General features: G+C 38.6%; 1 protein-coding gene across 1 annotated transcript in view; it reads left to right on the top strand.

Moving 5' to 3' along the window:
- Positions 1–835: 835 nt before the first annotated feature.
- Positions 836–22,305, top strand: part of PPP3R1 (protein phosphatase 3 regulatory subunit B, alpha) — a 65,172-nt gene continuing 43,702 nt past the window's right edge. The window contains exon 1 of the mRNA XM_033125240.1: positions 836–1,260. Within this exon, the coding sequence (XP_032981131.1) occupies positions 1,258–1,260 (3 nt within the window). The 5' untranslated portion in view covers positions 836–1,257. The remainder of the gene's footprint in view (positions 1,261–22,305) is intronic.

A 22,305-nucleotide genomic window follows, 5' to 3' on the forward strand; every position in this document is an offset into this window, starting at 1 on the left:
AAAGGCAGCCTGGAAGGTTTAAGGAAAATGCAGAGCTGCCTTTGCGAGAGTGCGTGCGGAGCAGCCCCTCTACTGGGTTGTCCGGTGGCTCCCACGCCTCTCAAGCTGCGGCCAGCTTTGGCTTTCCTCCCTGTCAATCCAACCTGGCTCCCGACTCTGTCAACTCATACTGGAATGGAGGCCTGCGGGTGCTGCACCAGGGTGACAACAGTCTAGATGAGCCGTGCCATTCTGTAGTGGGTCCAAGTCTGTACGCTGATGGAAAGATACAAGTCTTCAAAAACAAACTGATTCCTTCTAGCCCCAGGGCTTTGATTTTTCTCTCTTTTTGCTGCGGTGTCTGGGTGGTTCAGACACCTTAAGGCGGCTCATCTGCTCCACCAACACCCCTACCCGCCCCCACATCCCGAGACTCTCACTCCTGGGCCCAAGTCCCCCTCCGCCCCGGGCTCGCGAACCCCTTGCATTTCCTCCCTCCCCGTGCACCCTCGCATTTCCTCCTTCCCCTCCTGGCCCTGCCTTTCCTCCCGCCCGCCTCCAGCCACATGACAGGAAGGGCTCCACCACGCGACGTCACCGACGTCCGCGCCCCCGCCCCTGCTCTCCCCCCTGCACCGCACGCAAGGAGCGGCCGGCGGAGGGGCGAACGTGGTCGGCGCGCTCCGCGCGCCCCAACCAGAGCTCGCCAGAGCGCCGCGGCCGCCGCCGCCGGGCCGCGCGCGGGTTCCCGGATGTGCGGCGCTTACGGAAGCCCCGCCTCCGCCGCCGGCTCCGCGCGCCCCCGCCCTCCGCCCCGCTGCGCTCCGCTTTCCCCTCCCTCTCCTGCCCTCCCCCTTTTTCGTGCCTTGAGGTTGCGGGTCAGCGCGAGCCACTGCAGTGAGTCCGTCACGGCTCCGGAGAGAGCGCGAGCGCGAGGCTGCAGCCCCTGACCCGCTTGGCCCTCCTCTCTCCCCTCTCCCCTTCCTTTCTGCCTCTTCCCCTTCTCGCCGTCTCTCCTCCCGCTTTCTCGGTCTCTGAATCTCGACCTTAATTTCTTTTTCCCCCCTGCCCGATCCCGCGTGCCCAGTCATCCGGCCGGTGCGGGCCCCGCGGCGCCGCTTCCCCTCCCCCAGCCCGCATCCCCTCCCCCGCGGGCGTCCCGAGGGCCGCAACAGCCTCAGTTGAGCGCAGCTGGGCCGCCGCCGTCGCTTCCTGCGGGAGCCCGTCCGAGCGCCGACACTCTTCTCCGCCCAAGCGAGCCGTCGACAGCCGAGCAAAATGGTGAGACCTTTGCTTCCCCAATGCACCAGCCCTCCCTCGCCTGCCGCTTCCAGCGGCGGGGGCGGGGGCGAGCCCCGACGCCCCCGGTCGGCTTCCCCCGGTGGAAAATTCGAGAGACCCGGCCGGGCTGGTGCCGCGGCGGGTCCGAGACAGCCTTCAGCAGCCGGGGTGCGTCGGCGGCGAGCGGGGGCGGCGGGCGGCTCGCTTGACAGGACGGCGGGGCCCCCGCGCCCGCCCCCGGGCCTCTGCGGGGCGTTCCTCCGCCCCCTCCCCCGCGGCCGCCGGGATTCCGCTTCTGCCTCAACCCCCCACCCCCCGCCATCGCCCGTTGCGGTCCCCTTCCCCACCCCCCCGCATTACTTCGTCCGGACCTTCCGTGTAGAGCCCCCTTTCAACCCCAGTCTCTCTCAAGTTCGGGGATATTCCGAAATCCTACGGAAATAATGTGTGATAAATGGTTCTTTATGTAAGACCCACTTTTCTCTCTTGAGCTGCTTGCTCTTTCTCCCACTCACACCCCATTTTCAAGCAATGAGTCTTGGCAGGAATCCTGCCACTTACTTCCCTCCTCTCCTGTTAGTGTTTATTTCGCTGCAGTTTGCACCCTTATGGGGCTTCCCTCGCTGCTGCTTTTCTCTCTGCACTGGCGAACCGGAAATGTCCAAGGTGTATATTCATGAAAACATAGTCTAATTCGGTCTTTGGTAAAAGACGATGCCTGTTTTTTTTAATGCTTTCTTACTGGCAAGCGTTTTTCGTTTTCTTTGTTACCTTCGTAAGTCCCTTTCTTCTAGTTGTTTTTGAATCATGGCGATTTAAATTTGTCTTTCCTTACCCTCACAGTAATCCCTAGGTAGAATTCACTGCTGTAGTGTTTAAAACCGACGCTAGGGGTGTGTCTCCCGCCTCTGTCACTGTAGCCAAGAAATCAACGACGCCCTTTTAGCCTGTTACCGGTTCTCGCGCTCCGCGGTAGCCGGTGTAGTTTCCTTTTGTAATCTAGAATTGTGTACAGGGTAGAAAAGGTTAGCAGTGCTTTTCCATATGTATCAGAGATTCGAACATGTGATTTGATAAATCTTTAAACAAGTGTCAAAAGATTTTTAGACTGTTAGATGTTGGGTAATTTCTTGTACGTTTTAATTGTATTTCACCCTGGATGTAGAATTTAGTTATGTCGAAATAGAGTTGTGGATTAGTGAAGAGAGAAATTCTGTTGATTGCAACTTAAACTCAATTTGGTGTGATTATGAGGGGAGAAAATGAAATTGTTTACATTTATATTATATCAAGTAAGTCAGCTTTTATTTAAAATACAGGGCAAATGATTAAATGCACTTATTAGTGTACTTAAAATCTAAATTAGAAGCAGATCTAATAAATGATTAATGATTTTGAGATGTAGAGGAGGTTTTTCCCTTCCAACTAGGGAGGCAGGTCAGAGACAACTTTGGACCCCAAAGTCACAAAATTTAGGGTTTTTCAGACGATTACAGAAAACAGCTTAGATCAGTCATTCACAGTGCAGTGTTTGTTGGCATAGTCTTTTGGACTTAAGAATTGCATTATAGTGTTTTAATACAACTTCCTCATATAGGTATCGTATTTGAAGGTTACAATCTTAAAGATCTTTCTTTGTCCATTGCAGTGAATGTTTACCTGTTTGTAAACAGTAAAATTTTGAGGAACAATGATCTAGCCTTTTGTTGTTTGTATAATACATAGCAGAATGATCTAGTTTCCAAATAGGTTTTCATTCCTGCAGTGTGTTCCCCCAGCACCCTCCCCCCCTTTATTTTTGAGTTACAGACTGAATTGGGAAATCCTCTTTTAGTTCTTAAATTTATCTTCCCAGTACTCAGTGTTTCCTTATCTTTAAAAAATATTTTAAGATTGACCATACGATATTGTTTTCTTCCAAGTCATTATTTCTCTCTTCTTTCCGATTTCCTTTTCATATTTATTTTCTGATTTACTTGGCCCTTCTTTCTGTCGTCTTCTCAATACTAACTCAGGACCTACATGATATGTTGTGACAGTTGCTTCCCAACTTTAAGATTATTTTCATGTGCTGAATATAGCAGTGGTTTGAAAGTATCAAGACCAAGTATCTGTAGCTCAAGTCTGCCATATGGGATATCGATTAACTTAAATAAATTGGGTTTTGCCGTGATCTGGTTCATTTGTCTAGTTAATTGAGCATGCAGTTCTGGAAATTTTCACTCCCTTTGGAAAATAACTCTTACTGGGTATAATGAACATATTTACATTTTTGTCAACAGAATTTAATTTATGAATTAATTTATGAATTTCGCTGATTGAGTAAGGGGAAAGTAAAAAGGCTTATAAGATTGGATTGAAGCTCTCAAGAATCTTTTCCGACAGGTATTAATTTTAGTTGCTATCTTAAAAGTAATTTACTTATTTTTTTCCTGAGCGTTAAATCTTTCCCTCCCATCACTTCTATTTGAGTTTGAAACTGTTGAGTATCCAGGTGGGATGGTGACTGTATATGAATATAAAACACCGAGTACTGAACTCCTAGGAATTTGCCCCAAATCACTAATGGTCAGTTGTCTTTATAAGTAATAAAGTAGATGTTATATAAGTAATAAAATAAAGTAGATGTTATTAAAATAAATAGGTGTCTTCACAATTATTTATCTAGATTGGCATGTATAGTTTTAGATAGAGTACATCAGTGTTACTGACATGAAGAAGAATGAAAAAAGAATAAAATAATAGTAGAATGTTTAGGTCGGTATGATTGAAAACAGTCTCAGTAATTTTTGAAGGAGTAAATTTTGTAAGGGGATTTTTAGAAACCTAGTTAACTTTTCATGTATCAGAAACAGTTTTTTACTATGTGCTTAGTATAATTTAGAAATATGACCAGTCTTTTTGTATGTTTTTATTGGAATAGGTAATACGGATTTTGCTCTGGATGCTTATGTGAATGTAGTGCATAAGTAGTTAGCTATTCTTTTCAATTTCGTTACTTAGGGCTACCTTAAATTTTATAAATGACCTTGTGTCTTTGTGTTTTTAAACTTTTTATTAAAATTATCTTCACAATCTGTAAATAGAACTTAAAACACATTTATTGCTGTTTACATTAACTACACTTGGAGTTGTACCCAACTCTAGTTCATATTCTAGTTCAGATTCTGTGACAAAGAAAGGCTACTTAAAAAATAAAATAAAAAAAGGCAACCTGTCTTAATGGCCAGCAGAATTAAAATTCGTATCAGTCATGAGGAAAAAATTTTTCCACTCATTATGTCCCATAGTGAATGAGAAAATTTAAAAGGATCAGAGTATAAGGTAAAGAAATTGATTAAGGGTAGATCATCAACAGGAGTGACAGACCAATGTAGGTGGATCAGACATCTGTCATAGGTAGTAAGGCAAACAAAAGTGCAAGGCTGTAAGGCAGTCAGCTTGTGCCAGGAGGATTAAGCCAGTCACAGACTGGACCCGGAATCTGGGCAAGCAACAGGGATTCATTCATATCAACAAATACTTGTGATTTTATCTGTTGTTCACTGGTTACTGTGCTCAGTTGTGGAGGATATTAAAATGATTGGGGAAGGTTTCCTACCTTCATTGAAATAGAGAACATAAGACAAATGCGAATAGGTGTGAAAAAAGTTAACATGAGTTATCACGTGAATATTATGCACAAAGCCCAATAGAAATTGAGGAAAGAGCAAGATCAGTTTCATCTGGGGTTAGGGATAATTTTATGAAAGAGGTGATAATTGAGCTGGGTCTAAAAAGATTACTAGGCTCTCAGTAGGCAGAGTTGGAGGCAGCTAGGAAAAGACTCTTTAAATCTGGTGATAGGAAGAGATAACATATAGGTGGAACATTGATACTCAAAATGGTCTTCCTAGACTAGCAGCATCAGCAGCAGCAGCATCTGGGAACTTGTTAGATCCCACCCTAGACCAACAGAATCCAAAACTGGGAAAGAGGCCAAGCAGTCTAGATTTTATAGGTCTTCCAGGTAATTCTGATATGCTATATATTGAGAACCAATGTTTGGAGAATAGCAAGGAATGTATTTATTTAAATTTTAGTTGAGCATCTCAATATATCTAGCACTGACTGTACAAACAAGACAGATGTAATTGTAATTTCTAAGGAACTTAATCAAGTGGGGTAAACTATTTTGCAGTGTGATATATGCTGTTAACAAACTAACATGTGTGCTGTAAGAGCACATGTCAGGGGAGAGGCTTAATCCAAACTGGAATGGGGTTGGGGCAGGGAGATGTCACTCAAAGACAGCTTCCCTGGAGGGAATGGTGTCTGAGCTGAGTCTTAAAAGGATGAGTAGTTAGCCAATGGGAAAGGCACTCTAGATGAGAGCTTTATCTTTAAAGCCACCGAGGCATGAGACATACAAGCCAGGTCAGCATGGCTAGAGAGTAGAGGGTTAGGGTGGAAGGGAGAGAAAGTGTGGTCAGGTAGATTGAGTCAAGATCGTAGAGGGGTTTGCATGCCCTATGAAGGAGTTTATATTTTTTTCCTAAAGCCAGTGGGAACCTTTTTTTTTTTAATCAGGAAACCGACATTGTCTTATGTACAGTAGTCTTCCCTGTATCTGAGGGGGATACCTTCTAAGACCCCCAGTGGATTCCTGAAACCTCGGATAGCACTGAACCCTACGTATGTATATGTACTGTGTTTTTTCCTATACATACATACCTATGATAAAGTTTAATTTATACGTTAGGCATAGTAGGAGATTAACCACAATAATAATAAAAGAGAGCAATCATAATGTACTGTAGTAAAAGTTAGGCGAATGTGGTCTTTCTGTCTTGATCTGATAACCAAGACACCTACGGAGTGACTAATGGGAGGGAAGTATGTACACTGTGTATACTCTGGACAAAGAGATGATTCATGTCTCAGGCAGGACGGAGTGGGACTGAGCCAGGCAGTGTGAGATTTCATCACGCTACTTGGAACGGCAACAGTGCCCAATTTAAAACTTACGAATTGTTTTTCTGGAATTTTTGCATTTAATATTTTTGGACTGCAGTTTACTGCATGAAATGGAAACCATGGAAAGTGACATGCGGATAAAGGGGGACTACTGTACTTTTTTAGAGAGATCAATTTGATGGCCACGTGGATAGTTAAAAAGGATAGATGAATCTAGACATGAGGACCATTTAAGAATATTACAGTAATTCATATGAGAAATAAGGATTTGAAAGAATGTAATAAGGGTACATATGGAGAGGAGGTATGAAATCTTCAGGGACTTGGTGACTTTTGGATTATGGGGAAGAAAAGGGATGAATCCTACCATGGTTTCTGGGTTGGGTGACTGGATAAATGATAGTGCCATTCGTTCAGCAAATATTTATTGAGCCACCTTCTTGGGTAAGATTCAGTTCTAGGGATACATGGGAAACCTGTCCGGTCCTCAAGAAACTTCCAGTTTACTGTGATGACTGTTGTTTATCTTTAGTCTTTTCTTATCATTTGGTAATTAATGTTTGGAATGCTATGTTGCAGGATTCTAAGTTCAATAGGATAGGATGCTGTGAAATATTAATAGTGCCTGCTGCATAGATATCATGGCATAGGAGATGGCAGAAGGAACTTGATAGCCTGGATGTGGGAAGAGACAACATGTTTGAGCAGTGATTCTCAGAGCGTTGATCCTGAACCATCATCAGCAGCATCACCTGGTACTTGTTAGAAATACACATTGTCTGCCTAGAAGATACAGAAAAATGAGATATTGGAGGGTGATGATTTCTATTTTGAATTTAAAGTAGTCATGAGTCACGTAGGTGGATATGGCCAAAACGTAGTTGACTGTCTATATCGGGAGCTCAGACAAAAAAATCTGGGCTTGGATTAAAGATTTGAACACTGTGTATTTGTATTAGGTAGTAATTGAAGCCATGAGACTGGATGAAATCCTGTAGAGAAAGAATAAAATGAGAAGAGGGCAAACCCTATAAGGAATATTGTGTTTAAGAGGGAGGTAGAGGATGAGGAACCCATGAAGGCCTTCTGAGAATAAATAGCTAGAGGGATAGTTGGAAAATTAGCAGAGTGATGTCAGATTTGAAGGAGTCTGAACAGTGTCTAGATGTTGCAGAGATCAGAAAGAGGAGAACTTAAGTGCCGTTTGGCGGGATCAAGAGAGTTTTGGTGACCCTGAGAGTACAAAAAACACCATTTTGATGTACTGATAGCAAGGAAAGCCAGGATACAGTGAGGTGAGGAATAAGTGGGGAGTCAGACATTGGGTATAGACTGTTCTTTGAAGCTTTGATGAAAGCTAGAGAATTTGGGTTTGAGGAAGAATGTATTTGGTGGGTAAGGGAACAAGCTGGAAAGGAGGATGCAGTTGAAGATTCAAAGAGAAAAGGTAGAATTGTTGATAGTTTGAGGGTCCCCAAAGAGGTAGGAGGGAATATGACTCCTTTGAGAGAGAGCGTTTTCTCATCCATTAATTGGAGAGAGAAGGAGATAAAAATGAAGGCCTAGAGGTCATAATCTTTAAAGACAGTAACTCGGTTAAGTCCTGGGTAATGAAAATAAGATTTCAAGGGAATGTAAACTTTGAGAATGCGGAGGCCTTGTCTTTGTCTGTTTTGGTGTTGTATTCCAAATGCTTGGTATATAGTAGATACTAAGTAGTGTTTGAAGAAGGAACGTGTGAATGAACGTGTAGATTGCCTAGGAGAGGGCAGCAAAGGAGTAAGTGCTGATGAGAGTGGAGGCAGTGAGTGTCATTTCCTTTTTGAGATATTTATGGGAAAAAAGGTCAAAGAAAAGTGGTTTACAGTTGGCGTAAGTTCTTTTTAGGATAGGAGATGTATCCTTTGGAATCAGAAGAGAAGCCAGGAGAGGGAGCTGTAAGAAAGAGGATAAGGGGCCGAGCCCTAGAAGTGGTATAAAGAAGAGGGATAAAAGGAAAGGGGGGACCTCTAAAGGGGGGAGGAATCAGGGTGAGGAGAGTAGGCCATGACAACAGATATGTCTTAAGAATGGTGTTCATATCAGGTGTTCTAAATCATCTCAGTGACTTGAGATAGTTTGAGGCAAGATTGTTTGCTAAAGTTGAGATTGAGGGTGAGGAGTATGAAAAAGGATTATAATAGCAATTTTGGGGGATTTGATAGGCAGTTAAGAAGCTGTTAAGTAAATACTAAATAGTAGGTGGACCCTGGAGAGGGCAACAGTGGGTCACTGACCTAGAGGACATGAATCTGGGAAATGAGTTTAAACAAGAAAAGAGCTCACTGCTTTGTTAGTCTTTGCATTAGTAACTTCTGATCAAGTTACATAGGTCTAAAAGGAACCATTTTCTGAGTTCAGGTTTTATGTAAGGGAAACATCTAGTTGTAGATTGATATTCTTAAACTTTTTTTAAAGTTTTAAAGTCACTATTAATACATTTGCTTAAAAATTCAAACCATACTGAAAGGCATACAATGGAAAGTAAATCTCTCCTGGTTACCCCTTTCCCTTGTGTTGATCACTGCTGAGTTTCTTGTATATTCTTCCAAGAGGGAGATTCCTCCCCCACCTTTTTTTTTCGTTTAAACCTCTGCCAGTGTATGGATTTATTAACCTTTTTATAATTTAGTTCTTATTAAAAAGATTACAAAGGTCAGACTTAAAGAGATTTTAATGATAACATGCTCCATTTTATTCATTACCATCAGTTTTATCCAAGGTTTTTTAACTGTATTTCAAATGGAAACATTTGAGTCAAAAACAGTTCAGCATAATTTTTCTAATCAGGTAGCAGTTTCATAATTGAAGCTGGTACTTTAACAAGGTTCTGAGCTATGACAGTATTCTTACGAAATTCTTAGAGAAAATAATATTTTACTAGAACATTTTTTGTACTTCTTTTTTCCACTTACCACCTTATTAAGCATTAACTACATAAATAACAGTTTCTTAAATTAAAAAGAGAAAACGACCTCTCAAGTATTGTAGATAAAGCATCTATTTTATTTCAAGCTTGCCAGATTAAAAATTCTTCCTCACTTGCCTTTCCAAATAAATCTTTTCTTTAACAGCCCACATCCGCTGTCTCTCTTTCTGAATTTTCTCCTTGGACTCCCATACCTTCTTTGTGGTCATGAGTTTGACAGTACAATTGTAGCTAATGTATAGATCTGGCATATGAACAAAATTTTGAAATGAAATGTGATTAATATATGTTTCTGGGTTTGTCTTTGGTTTTTATAGTTTTGTACTATAAAACTATTAAAAACATTTGAGATTTCTAAGAGAATCCTTTAAAATTAACACTAATAATTCAACAAGTCATAGGTTTTTATAGGTTCCTTCCTTAGAGCTTTATTTTGTTAGTGACAGCGCTTTCTTAAGAGTATGGTAAAGAGGGCCATGTTACTAGCCCTATTGCTATCCCAGAACACATTTCTGTAAGTGAAATGTCTCTTGGACTTGTTTTTCTGGTAGCATTATTAAATTCACCCATGTTCTAGCCAGGTCTCTCTTTTGTAAACAATACAGAGTATTCAGCTTTTGTTTGTATGTTAGAATTAGGTATGCATTTTAAAACAGGTACAAGAGAGTGAAGCATAACAACCCATAAAAAAGTATCAAACCTTTACTATTGGCATTATAAGAGTTATCTATGAGCACTTTATTTGTTCGTTCTTTTTTTTTTCTTTATTAAGTGTGTTTTTCCAGGACCCATCAGCTCCAAGTCAAGTAATTGTTTAGTTGTGGAGGGCGCAGCTCACAGTGACCCACATGGGAATCGAACCCGCAACCTTGTTGTTAAGAGCACTGAGCTCTAACCAACTGAGCTAACCGGCCACCCCATATTTATTCTTTCTTAATCTGTCTAGTTTCAGGGATAATTTTCTTTCATCTCCTCCTGAGTGTGATGCCACAAGCAACATTTCTATCACTGTAGAAATTTCTGTTGGATTGCACTGGACTAGAAATGACTATGCATCTGCCTGTTACTGACACTTAACCTTATTATGGTAACTATAGTTAATACTGTTGTGTGGTATGTGGGCAGTAGTCTTCTAATTACCAGCATGAGATTTGGAATTGGAAAGATTTGAATTTAGATTCTGGTTCTGCCATTTATTAGCTGTGTGACTGGGAACAAATACCGTAAACTCTAGACCTTACTTTATTTAGTGCATTGTAAAGTGGGAATAACAATACCACAGGTTGTGGTGATAATAGAGAGTGTATCTGGAAATCCAGCAGATACTCATTAAATTTATTTGGTTCTTCATTCTTCTTACTTCTTTGTAATGTTGGACCTTGTTGGGAACTCTTTGAAATTCTCTCCTCTTTTGGCTTCTGTGACATTTTCTGCTAGTTGCCATTCTACTTTTCTAACCATTTTTAATCTTTGTTGCTAGCTTCTCATCTGGGTTTGGTCTAGGGTCCTTTTGAATATGATTGCATCACTTTCCCATATAAAATTTCCGTATATTATAACACTAAAAATCCTTAATGTAGATACCATAGGTTCTATCTGTTGTTCACTTCAGCTTCTTCCACGTTTTCTCCCTATACTTAGGCACTTGGCCTTGTTACATTTTATTCAGTATTGTATGCTATGCTTATTCTTCTGATTATTCTACCATCAGAGCCTTTTGCATAGGCTATGTTGAAAAGCCTCAAAAGTCCTTCAAGTAAGTGACTGAGTCTCCCACCCCTACAACAGGTTAGGCCATGTTCCTGTGTACCTTTCATGCTTTCTTTGTAGCACATGATTAATTAGTTTCGTAGGTGTTTGGTTGCTTTCTGTCTTCCCATGATTTAATGTGAGCTCCCTGAGAGAGGGCATCTTGGCTGTCTTGTTCTTTACTCTCATGTAACTCTGCTGCCACTGTAGGCCCCTGCATGTTACAAGAATCAATAAATATTTGTTGAAGGAGTGAATACATGAATTCTTTGTTTATTCTCAAAGTTTCATCATTTCCTACGTAGTGATGATTCATATTTTCAGCCCATGTCATACTCTAATCCATGGATCTAACTGCTTATTGGATATTTATTTAAATAAGGATATCTGTAAGACACCAAACTGAACCTAACTAAAACCACTTTCATTATCGTCATCTTATTCATGCTTCATTATTCTCTAATATTTCTTAATGGAAACCCTGTCTATCCATTCACGCCTATCTGGAAACCTAGTATACCTTTTTGTCCCCTTAAGACTACCTAAGTTTTAAACAGTCATCAGTTGCAGTCTGTACTAAAAGTGTAATAGGAACATGGCCTGCCTGATTGGGGGTGGGAGGCTCAGTCACGTACTTGATGGACTTTTGAGGCATTCCAGTCTGGCTCACATACTATCAATAAAGAGGGAAGTATACTGGGGGTGCCAAAAAAATGTATACAAGCGGACGCTTTGGTCAGCGTTGCTCAAGGTAGTAGTTCGCCATAATCAGAAATGTCTGGACGCTGATGGTAACCACTTTGAGCACCTCTTGTAATTGCAGAAGTCGAATGTGACTTGTATTCATCTTTTGTTATTGGAATATATTGAGTATTACAATTTTAATACAATTTTTCCTTTCTTAAAATGTGTATACATTTTTTTTGGCACCTTCTGTACTTACAATGTTCCCAGCATACGCGCATTAATGCTTTGTGCCAGAGGAGTGCCAGTTGAATCCAAAATACACTAACACAGCTGAAAGCAATGAGATAAAGAATGCAGTACTGTATACTATTCATATAGCCCACAGTCTTCCTTCCTCTTGACTCAATTTGGCCATGTATCTGTGTTGGAAGAATTTATTGCACAATTTCCCCAGATATTTGTGCATATTTTGTTTCTATAACTTAGCTTGAAATGTTCTTTATACTGTTTTCTGTTACTTTCATTGTATCTTGAAAAAGTCCCATCCTTACTAGTTTTTGAACACATCTTTATGTTAATATGGTTATTAGGATTTTTGTTGGTTTTGTTAGTACTCTGGTTACAGAGTTACATAGGTTTTGAGTGTCTGCTTCCAGCTCTTAAGCCTTGTTATTTTTAACATTTTTAAGTTCTAAGAACATGAAGATTTTTCAGGAACATAGTAGCATGTTACAGGAAACACGTCCTCTCATTTAGATCCCCCAAATGCCTTTGAGTCAGCTTTTCTTCATCCCCAATACCACTGGCATTGTTTACTGGCATCCCCAATACCAGTGCACTTATTTCTCATGTGTACTATTTCTATAGCTTAATGCTTTATTATTTTTGCCTTCAGTTTCTTCCTCCTCCATTCTGTCCTCCATATTGCCACCAGAATTTTTTCTTCTGAAAAGGAAGTTTAGTGTTACTGCGTAATTTAAAAGTCATGTTACATCTTCTAGAATTAGAAATTTAAACCCCTTTGCATGGCAGTCATGTTCTGATCCTTATTTCTGGCCATCCCTACGCTATAATCCAAGTCAAACTACTGGGTTCTCAGATGTGTTGTCCTTTTTTACTTATCGGTGCCTTTGTATCTACTTTTACTTCTATCTGCAGTGTTCTTCCCCTTTCTGTCTGGGAAACATCACGATGCCATTCCAGTGGCATTCTGTGAAAACTTTCCCAAATCCCCAGGCAATTAATGGCCATTGTAAGTGGCATTCATTACAGTGCATCCTATATTTCATTGTGTTTAATTGCCTTTTCTCCTAAACTATGGGGATGCATTTTTATTCATCTTTGTAAAGCCAGTTCTAATTGTAGTCTTTCATGGCATGTAAATGTAAATGATGAATGGGTAAGTAGCCTTTTGTCCAGCTGGCTTGGGAAGCCAGCAGAGGAGGTGCATCTGAGTTATATTTATCATCATCTCTGGAGGCAAAAATGACAAAACTGAAGCTGCCCTACTTCAGGCACATCTAGAGAATGCATGGTCCTTTGGAAAAGACAATAATGGTGGGAAAAATAGAACGCAGCAGGAAAAGAGGAACACTGAATATACGATGGATTTATTCCATAAAAGAAGCCACAGATAGGAGTCTACAGTAGGAGCTGTTACAAGGTGCTAGGTTTCTTTTGGTCCCCTCGATCGCCCAGTTTGAACTTAACATGGAGCAGTTATTTGAACACTTTATTGTTCATTCTAGTTACATTACTCATTGTATAGAGTTCTATAATGCCAGACAAGTAAGTGCTGAAAGAATACTTATTTTGTTGATTTTGTTGCTTTCAATGAATTTTTTTTTTTGTATTATGAAACAGTATGATGCAGTGGAACAAGTATGGGATGTAGATGGGAAGACCTATATTGGAATAACCTGAATATTTATATGTCTATATCTGTAAAATGACCACAAGACTGCCTAATTCAGAGTTCTTGTTGGTATTGGGAAAGGTAATTACCTAAGATACTTGATAAAGTGCAAAATGTTGTTTAAATTTTTGAATAGCAAACTACTAAAAACTAGTATGTAGTCTTTTTGGAAGATACAGGTTTCATGATACTTCATTCTGAATTCTGTGCGGCTAACAAAGTAGAAAATATATCAGTGTTTTGGGCTACAAGTAACAGAATACCCACACAGCTAAAAGTGGTCTAGTACTAAGGAATAAACTTTTCACAAAATGAAAAGGCCAAAGCCAGAGAGTTACATGGTGTTTCATTTGATCATCAGTTTCATCAAGGACACAGGTCCAGTGTACTGTAAAGCTCATATCAGGAGAGAGTCACCACGATTTCATATACCAATGTCTGGCTGAAGGAGAGTAGGGAGCACTTTTTCAAATGTCTTTTTATTAGAGAGGAAAAATTCGCTTGCAAGTCTCATAGCAGGTTTTTTCCTAAGATTCCATTGTATTTTTCATGTTTCTTGAATACCAGAAAAAAGATCAAATTCTTTCTGTCCCCCAGTTTTATTAAGAAATAATTGACATACGTCAGTATAAGTTTAAGGCATACAACAGGATGGTTTGATTACCACAGTAGGTTGAGCTAACATCCATCATCTCTTATAGAGACAATAAAAAGAAAAATATTTTTCTTGTGATGAGAATGCTTAGAATTTACTCTGTTGACAACTTTCCTATATCTCATACAACAGTATTAACTATAGTTACCATGTTACACATTACATTCCTAGTACTTATTTTTCTTATAACTGGAAATTTGTACCTTTTGACCACCTTACTCCAAGATAGCTAAATTCTTATAAACTGGCCCTAGCTTACCAGAGGCTAGGTCTTATAATTGTAAACATGATGTCTTCAATATTTTATTTGGTACTGTGAATAATATTTTATTTGGTACTCTCATGGGATGGTATGCACTGAAAATTGTGTCTGGCTTCTGAGGTTATGTTGTACCTCTTCCCTCACCAATACATAGCTATCACCCTATATTGTCAGCCTCTTCACAAAAATGTTTTCTGTACCTAGTTTACCATAACTAAAATTTTGCTTTCTTCCAAAGGATACCATCCGCCTTGCAGACCCTTCAAGTGAAGGAAGGCTGTTCATTTTAAGTTAGGGGTAGGTGGGAGTTGTTGGCATTGTGTTAGATCAGGAATTGGTAAACATTTTCTGTAAAGGGCAAGATAATATTTTAAGCTTTGTGGGCCAGTCTTTGCAATTGCTCAACTCTGACATTGTAGCTTGAATCAGCTATAGACAATACATAAACAGACAAGCAGGCTGTGTTCCAGTAAAGCTTAGTTATAAACACAGGTGGCGAATTGTTTCTAAATGCACAAACAATAAAAGAAAAAAATTGAACATCACCCAAATTAACTGCTTTTGTGCTTCCAAGGACACCAAGAAAATGAAAAGACAACCCATAGAAGGGGAGAATATTTTCGCAAATCATAGATCTGGTAACAGACTTCTATCCAGAATATATAAAGAATTCTTATGACTCAGTAACAAAAAAACACCCAACTGAAAAATGAGTAAAGGATCTGAGTTGACATTTTTCCAGAGAAGATAAACAGATGTTCAGTAAGCACATGAGAAAAGATGTTCAACATCATTAGTCATTAAGGAAATGCAAATCAAAACCACATGAGATGTCACTTCTTACCCACTAGCATGGCTGTTACCAAAAAGACCAGGTAAGTGTTCGTGAGGATTTGGAGAAATCGGAACTCTCATAACATTGCTGGTGTGAATGTAAGTGTAGTTGCTTTAGAAAACAGTTCACAAATGTTAAATGTAGAGTAAGCATATGACCTAATAATTCTATTCCTAAGTAATATATACCCGCAGAAATGAAATGAAAAATTTGTACATGAATGTTTATAACAGCATCACTTATAATAACCAGAAAAATGGAAACAGTCCAAATGTCCATTGACAGGTGAACAGATAGATAAAATATGGTATATCCATACAAGGAAATATTAATTGGCAATTAAAAGAAATGAAATATTGGTTCTTGCTACTGCATAGGTGAACCTTGAAAATATTCTGCTAAATGAAAGAAGCCAGTTACAAAGAAACACATACTATGTGATTCCATTTATTTATATGTAATATCCAGAATGGGCAAATTTTTAGATGCAGAAAGTAGAGGACTGGTTCTCTAGAGTAGGGGTGAGGCAGAGAGATGGGGAGTAACTGCCAGTAGATACGGGCTTTCTTTTTGGGGTGATGAAAATGCTCTAAATTTGATTGTGATAACCACTACACACCTCTGTAAATGCTCTAAAAGAACACATTGAATTATAAACTTTAGATCAGAGGTGTCAAAACTGTGGCCCGCGGGCCAACTGCGGCCCGCAATCCATTTTTAATTGGCCCACAGCAAATTCCAAAAATATATTTAGTTTACTTAAATTAACCAGGTGAGGCAATGCGTACTTCACCTCGAGTGAGTGGCCCGGCTGTTTGTTTATTTTACCGCATATGGCCCTTGGTGAAAAACGTTGAAAAAAGTTTGGACACCCCTGCTTTAGATGGATGAATTGTATGTATATAAATTATATCTCAGTAAAGCTATTAAAAAAAACCCTTAACAGGGCCTCTGGGACAACATCAAGTATACCAACATTCTTATCATAGGGATACCAGAAGGAGAAAAGAGAGAGCAAGGAATTGAAAACCTGTTTGAAGAAATAAGGACAGAGGACTTCCCTAACCTGGCAAAGGAGATAGACATACAAGCCTAGGAAGCACAGAGTCCCAAATAGGATGAACCCAAAGAGGCCTACACCACGGCACATCATAATTAAAATGCCAGAGGTTAAACACAGACTCATAAAAACATCAAGAGAAAAGCAGTTAGCTACCCACAATGGAGCTCCCATAAGACTTACAGCTGATTTCTCAACAGAAACTTTGCAGACCAGAAGGGATTGGCATGAAATATTTAAAGTGATGAAAAGCAAGGACCTACAACCAAGATTACTCTACCCAGCAAACCTATCATTCATTTAAAATTGAAGGGCAAAGAGCTTCCCAGACAACAAAAAGCTAAAGGAGCTCATTACCACCAAACCAGTATTACAAGGAATGTTAGAGGGACTTCTTTAAGAAAAAGAAAAAGGTCAAAAATACGAATAAGGAAATGGCAGTAAATACATATCGATCAACAATTACTTTGAATGTAATTGATTAAATGCTCCAATCAAAAGTTAGGGTGGCTGAATGAATAAGGAAACAAAATCCTTCATATGCTGTTTTAAGAGACTCACTTCCGATTGAGAGACACACACAGACACAGACTAAAAGTGAAGGGATGGAAAAAGATAATTTAAAAAAATGAAACAAAAAAAGCTGAGGTAGCAGTACTTATACCAGACAAAATAGACTTTAAAACAAAGGTTATAACAAAAGACAAAGAAGGACCCATAATCCCACTTCTGGGTATTTATTCAAAGAAACCCCAAGCGCTACTTTGAGGGGATGTGTGCATCCATATGTTCGTTGCAGCGTTGTTTACAATGAGCCAAGATGTGGAGGCAGCCTGGGGGCCCGTCAGTGGAAGAATGTATAAAAGAGGAGGTGGTACATACATACAGTAGAATATTGCTCAGCCATGGACGGGAATGGGTTTTTGCCATCTGTGATGACATGGATGGACCTGAATGGTATTATGCTGAGTATGTCAGAGAAAGACAGATGCAATGCGATTACCCCTATATGTGGAATCTAAAGAACAAAATAAAACAGAAACAATCTCATAGACACAGAGGACATTCTGATGGTTGCCAGAAGGGAGGGGGGTTGAGGGTGTAAAGGGGAAGGGATTAAGAAGTACAAATTGGTAGTTATAAAATAGTCATGGGGATGTAAAGTAAAGCATAGGGAATATAGTGAATAGCATGGTAATAACTATATATATAGTGCCTGGTAAGTACTAGACTAGTCAGGGGGATCATTTCTTAAATCATACAAATGTTTAACCAGTATGCTGTACACCTGAAATTAATATAAAATAATACTTAATGTCAACTGTAATTGAAGAATTGAAAATGGGGGAGAGGTGAAAGGGAATAAGAGGTTCACATTTCCAGGTATAAAACAAGTCATGAGGATGTAGTGTAAAGCATGGGAAATATAGTAAAAAATATTGTGATAACATAGTATGGTGTCAGATGGTTGCTGGACTTACGGTGATCACGTCTTTAGATATGTAAGTGTTGAATAACTATGGTGTACATCTGAAACTAATACAATATTGTATGTTAGATATAGTTTAATAAAAATCTTGCTTAAAAACCCCTAAACAAGGTTATAGTAATCAAAACAGTATGGTATTACAACAGACATACAAACAGACAGATAGATCAATGGTATACAATATTGTATGTTAGTTATAGTTTGATAAAAATCTTGCTTAAAAACCCCTTAACAAAGCTATAGTAATCAAAACAGTATGGTATTACAACAGACATACAGACAGACAGATAGATCAATGGAACAGAATAGAGAGCCCAGAAATAAACCCATGCAGATACAGTCATTAATTTACTTCAAAGAAACCAAGAATGTACAGTAGAGAAGGGAACAGTCTATTCAATATGTGGTGTTGGGAAAACTAGACAGCTACAGAATGCAAAAGAATGAAATTGGACTACTATCTTACACCATATATAGAAATCAACTCAAATGAATTAAGAACTTGAATGTAAGACCTAAAGCCATAAAACTAGAAGAAAACATAAGTGGTAAGCCCTTTGGCATCGGTCTTGGTGATGATTTTCTGGATTTGACACCAAAAGCAAAGGCAGCAAAAGCAAAATACACAAGTAAAATTACACCAAACTAAAAAACTTCTGCACAGCAAAGGGAGCCATCAACAAAATGAAACCTACTAAATGGGAGAAAATGTTTGCGAATCATGTATCAGGGGCTAATATCCAAAATTTACAAAGAAGTGATATAACTCAATAGCAAAAAAAAAAGATCCGATTAAAAGGGCAGAGTCTCTGAAGAGATATATTTCCAAAGAATATATACAGATGGCTGTCAGACACATGAAAAGATGCTCAACGTCACTAATCATCAGGGAGAGGCCAATCAAAACCACAGTGAGATACCACCTCACACGTGTGAGAATGGCTATTATCAAAAAGAGAAGAAATAACAAGTGTTGGCAGGGATGTGGAGAAAAGGGAACCCTCATGTATTGTTGATGGAAATGTAAATTGGTGCAGCCACTATGGAAAATGGTACGGAGTTTCCTCAAAAAATTAAAAATAGAACTGACTTATGATTCAGCAGTTGCACTTCTGGGTATTTATCTGAAGGAAACAACTATTACCTGAAGGAAAACCCTAACTCAAAAAGAAATGCACACTTCGTGTTCATTGCAGCATTATTTTCAATAGCCAAGACGTGGAAGCAATCTAAGTGTCCATTGATGAATGGAAGGATGGACAGATGAAGAAAATTGTGTGTGTGTGTGTAATCAGCCGTCAAAAGAAAACCTTGCCATCTGCAACAACATGGATAGACCTCGAGGGCATTATGCTAAGTGAAATAAGCTGGGTAGAGAAAGAGAAGTACTGTATAATCTTATGTATATCTGGAATCTATAAAAACAAGCAAAAAAATCCCCAAAACTGAACTCATAGATACAGAGAATAGATTGGTGTTGCCAAAGGCATGTGGTGGCGGGTAGGCAAAGTGGGTGAAGGTGGTCAAAAGGTACAAACTTCTAGTTATAAAATAAATCATGAGTATGTAATGCACAACTTGGTAACTATAGTTAATACTGTATTGCATATTTGAAAATTGCAAAGAGAGTGGGTCTTAAAGTTTTCATCAAGGAAAAAAGTTTTATATTATAGCTGTATGTTAACAGATGTTAACTGGAGTTATTGTCACTTTGCAATACATAAAAATATCAAATCATTATGCTGTATTAAAACTAATATAACGTTATGTGTCAGTTATATCTCAATTTAAAAAAGTCACACACACACCAACCCCCCAAGAGGTGATAGGCCTGATTTGGCCTGGGGCTATAGTTTGCTGACTCCTAATAGTTTATATTATGTATTCTGCAAAGTCATTTCCTTCTGACTGCATCTTTCTTTATTTCTTCTTGCTATCATCTAATGTCTTTGCGGATGCTCTAGTTTTCATTCGAAATTTAAGTACCTGTGTCAACATTTTCCCACTAGATTCCAGAACCAGCTCTTTAAGTCGTTAGGTACATCCTTGCTTTAGTGTTCCTCGACCTTCTCCATTTTAGTAACCTACACATTCTCTCTACTTCGGTTATTTCCTGTGACCATAGTCAAAATGGTCTCTTAACTATCATCTAGAATTGTTCCACTGCTAGGACTTTATTTCTTCTGTTGCGAGATTTTCCTCTATTATTATTATTATTATTATTATTGAAAATGCTATGCCTATAGAATTTGTTTTGTTTTTAGATTTTTGTGTTTTTAAATTAAAATATAGTACCAGATTATTATTGCTCCCTACAAGAAGTTGGATGGTTTCCACGTAATAATATTTTATTTTTTCCATCCCTTTTCTCCTCTACTCAACTGTCTCCACCCATCTCACATCCCCTTATTGTCATGTTTCTGTAATTGTGACTACTTTTTTAGATACATGAACAACACATTTTAAATTGCTAGCTAGTGTGAGTTGGCAGTGACAAACCACCTGAATTTAAGTGTTCTGAGATGAGAATAAATTGGCTTAAATAACTTACTGCTTCTCTTGTATAATATAGAAAGGGTGTCGCTATATACTATTGGTAAGAATAATATGGGAATTACATTAGCTTGAGTTCAAATTTGGTCTCTGCTACTACCAGCTATGTGATCTTGTGTAAGCCGCTTGACTTTGACACCCCTGTTTCTCCAGAAGATTGTTTGGAGGATAAATGAGATAATGTATGTAAAGTCTCCAATACTGCCTAGCGCATAAATGTTATTTCATAATGTGTTTTTTTTGGTAGTCAATAAACTTTCCTTTTTTTCCACACATGTTTATATTCACAGAGCTAACTTTTCAAGATTATTTACTATATCCATCAGTTTTTACCTTTAAAAAAATCCATTAGAAGTTGACAAAAACATTTATTGTATTGCATGTTTAATTTGAACTAAAGTACTTACTGAAATTTAATACATCGGAAATGTCTGAAGGATTTTAGGACTTTACGTAAAGAATTGTCTTCATTTGAAGAAAAGTAATTTAATTGTTAGAATAAAGCCAGGTGAAAAGGGCCAGCGGGTTTTCTTCAATGGTGTTTTTAAAAGATCTCTGCTTTGATAATGCTTTTGTCATGTGTCTGTTGCTACTTGAGAGATATCTTGTACCTTCGGGAATGAAATCTTACTAAATCCTTGGCTTAATTAATTGCTTACAGTGTATTAAGCACATTGTCAGATATCATTCTTAACCTTTTTGGATAAATACTCAGTCTTTTCAGAGTTTTCTTAAATGTTGGGTGCCTCATCCTGGAAGAATTGTGGGTTGCCATAAAGATGATTCATTAGCAAATGGACTGTGTTTCAAGATGATATACCAGTTGTTTGGGACTCAATGCATTTTTCCAAAGAAATAACAAAAAGGGATTTACTTAATAAAGATTTAAAACATATTTCAGTAGTAATTCAAAAATATTTCTTAAAGTTTTTTCTATGTGTAATGCACTGAACAATAATTAGGAAAAAGCTGCTTTGCTATGATGGAGCTTGCAATGTAGTGAGGCAACTGATTCCATATCAGGAAAAATCTCTTTGCATTTAATTCAGGTCTTAGTGAAGACAATCTTTTTTTTTTTCAATAGTTTTTTTTTTTTTTTACTTTTATCTATTTTAAGTGTGTTTTTCTAACCAAAAATGGTCTAACCATCAGCTCCAAGTCAAGTAGTTGTTTCAGTCTAGTTGTGGAGGGCGCAGCTCACAGCCCATGTGGGGATCGAACCGGCAACCTGGTAGTTAAGGGCACCGCGTTCTAACCAACTATGCTAACCGGCCACCCCAAGATAGAATCTTGTCCTAGTAGTTGTGTGACTACTTGGAAAATATTTTTCTCTGAGAGAGAGATCCAGAATAATGTGGTCCATCTTTGTGTGTTCATTAAATAAGGAAGTACTTACAACTGTATGTTACAGTACACTGGCAGATCATTAACAATTTTTCATTCTCTTAAGGTCATTTTAATGATAGCTTTGTAGGACTAGCGTTGATAATTACTCTTAGTATAGCAGTCTGCATAAGGTCTTATTTATCAAATTAAAGTTACACCTTGTTTTTAATATCACTTAATAAAGCCTGAACCTACCAAAAAATGGGAATAGTTATTGTTTGTCCTCTTTGTGACTCATAACTCCTTTCTACTTAAAATTTTTCCTTGTATGATTTTTAGGACCATATTAGAACGTAAGCCATAATAGAATCAAAATAATATATATATTCTATTATAGCATAAGAAAACATTATAGAATAACATAAATTATAATAGACAGAATATTTAAACTGTTAGAGTAGAACCGTAGTCTACTGATTCTCTTACTGTATTTACTTGGTTTTGGTGAATGTCTCTTCTAATTTTTCAAGTGTTAGTTTTCTACTATTTTTTATTTCATTTTCCATTTTTTATGAATTTTCCCTTGAGTG

This window comes from Rhinolophus ferrumequinum, chromosome 13 (assembly GCF_004115265.2).
Source record: "Rhinolophus ferrumequinum isolate MPI-CBG mRhiFer1 chromosome 13, mRhiFer1_v1.p, whole genome shotgun sequence".
Lineage (NCBI taxonomy): Eukaryota > Metazoa > Chordata > Mammalia > Chiroptera > Rhinolophidae > Rhinolophus > Rhinolophus ferrumequinum.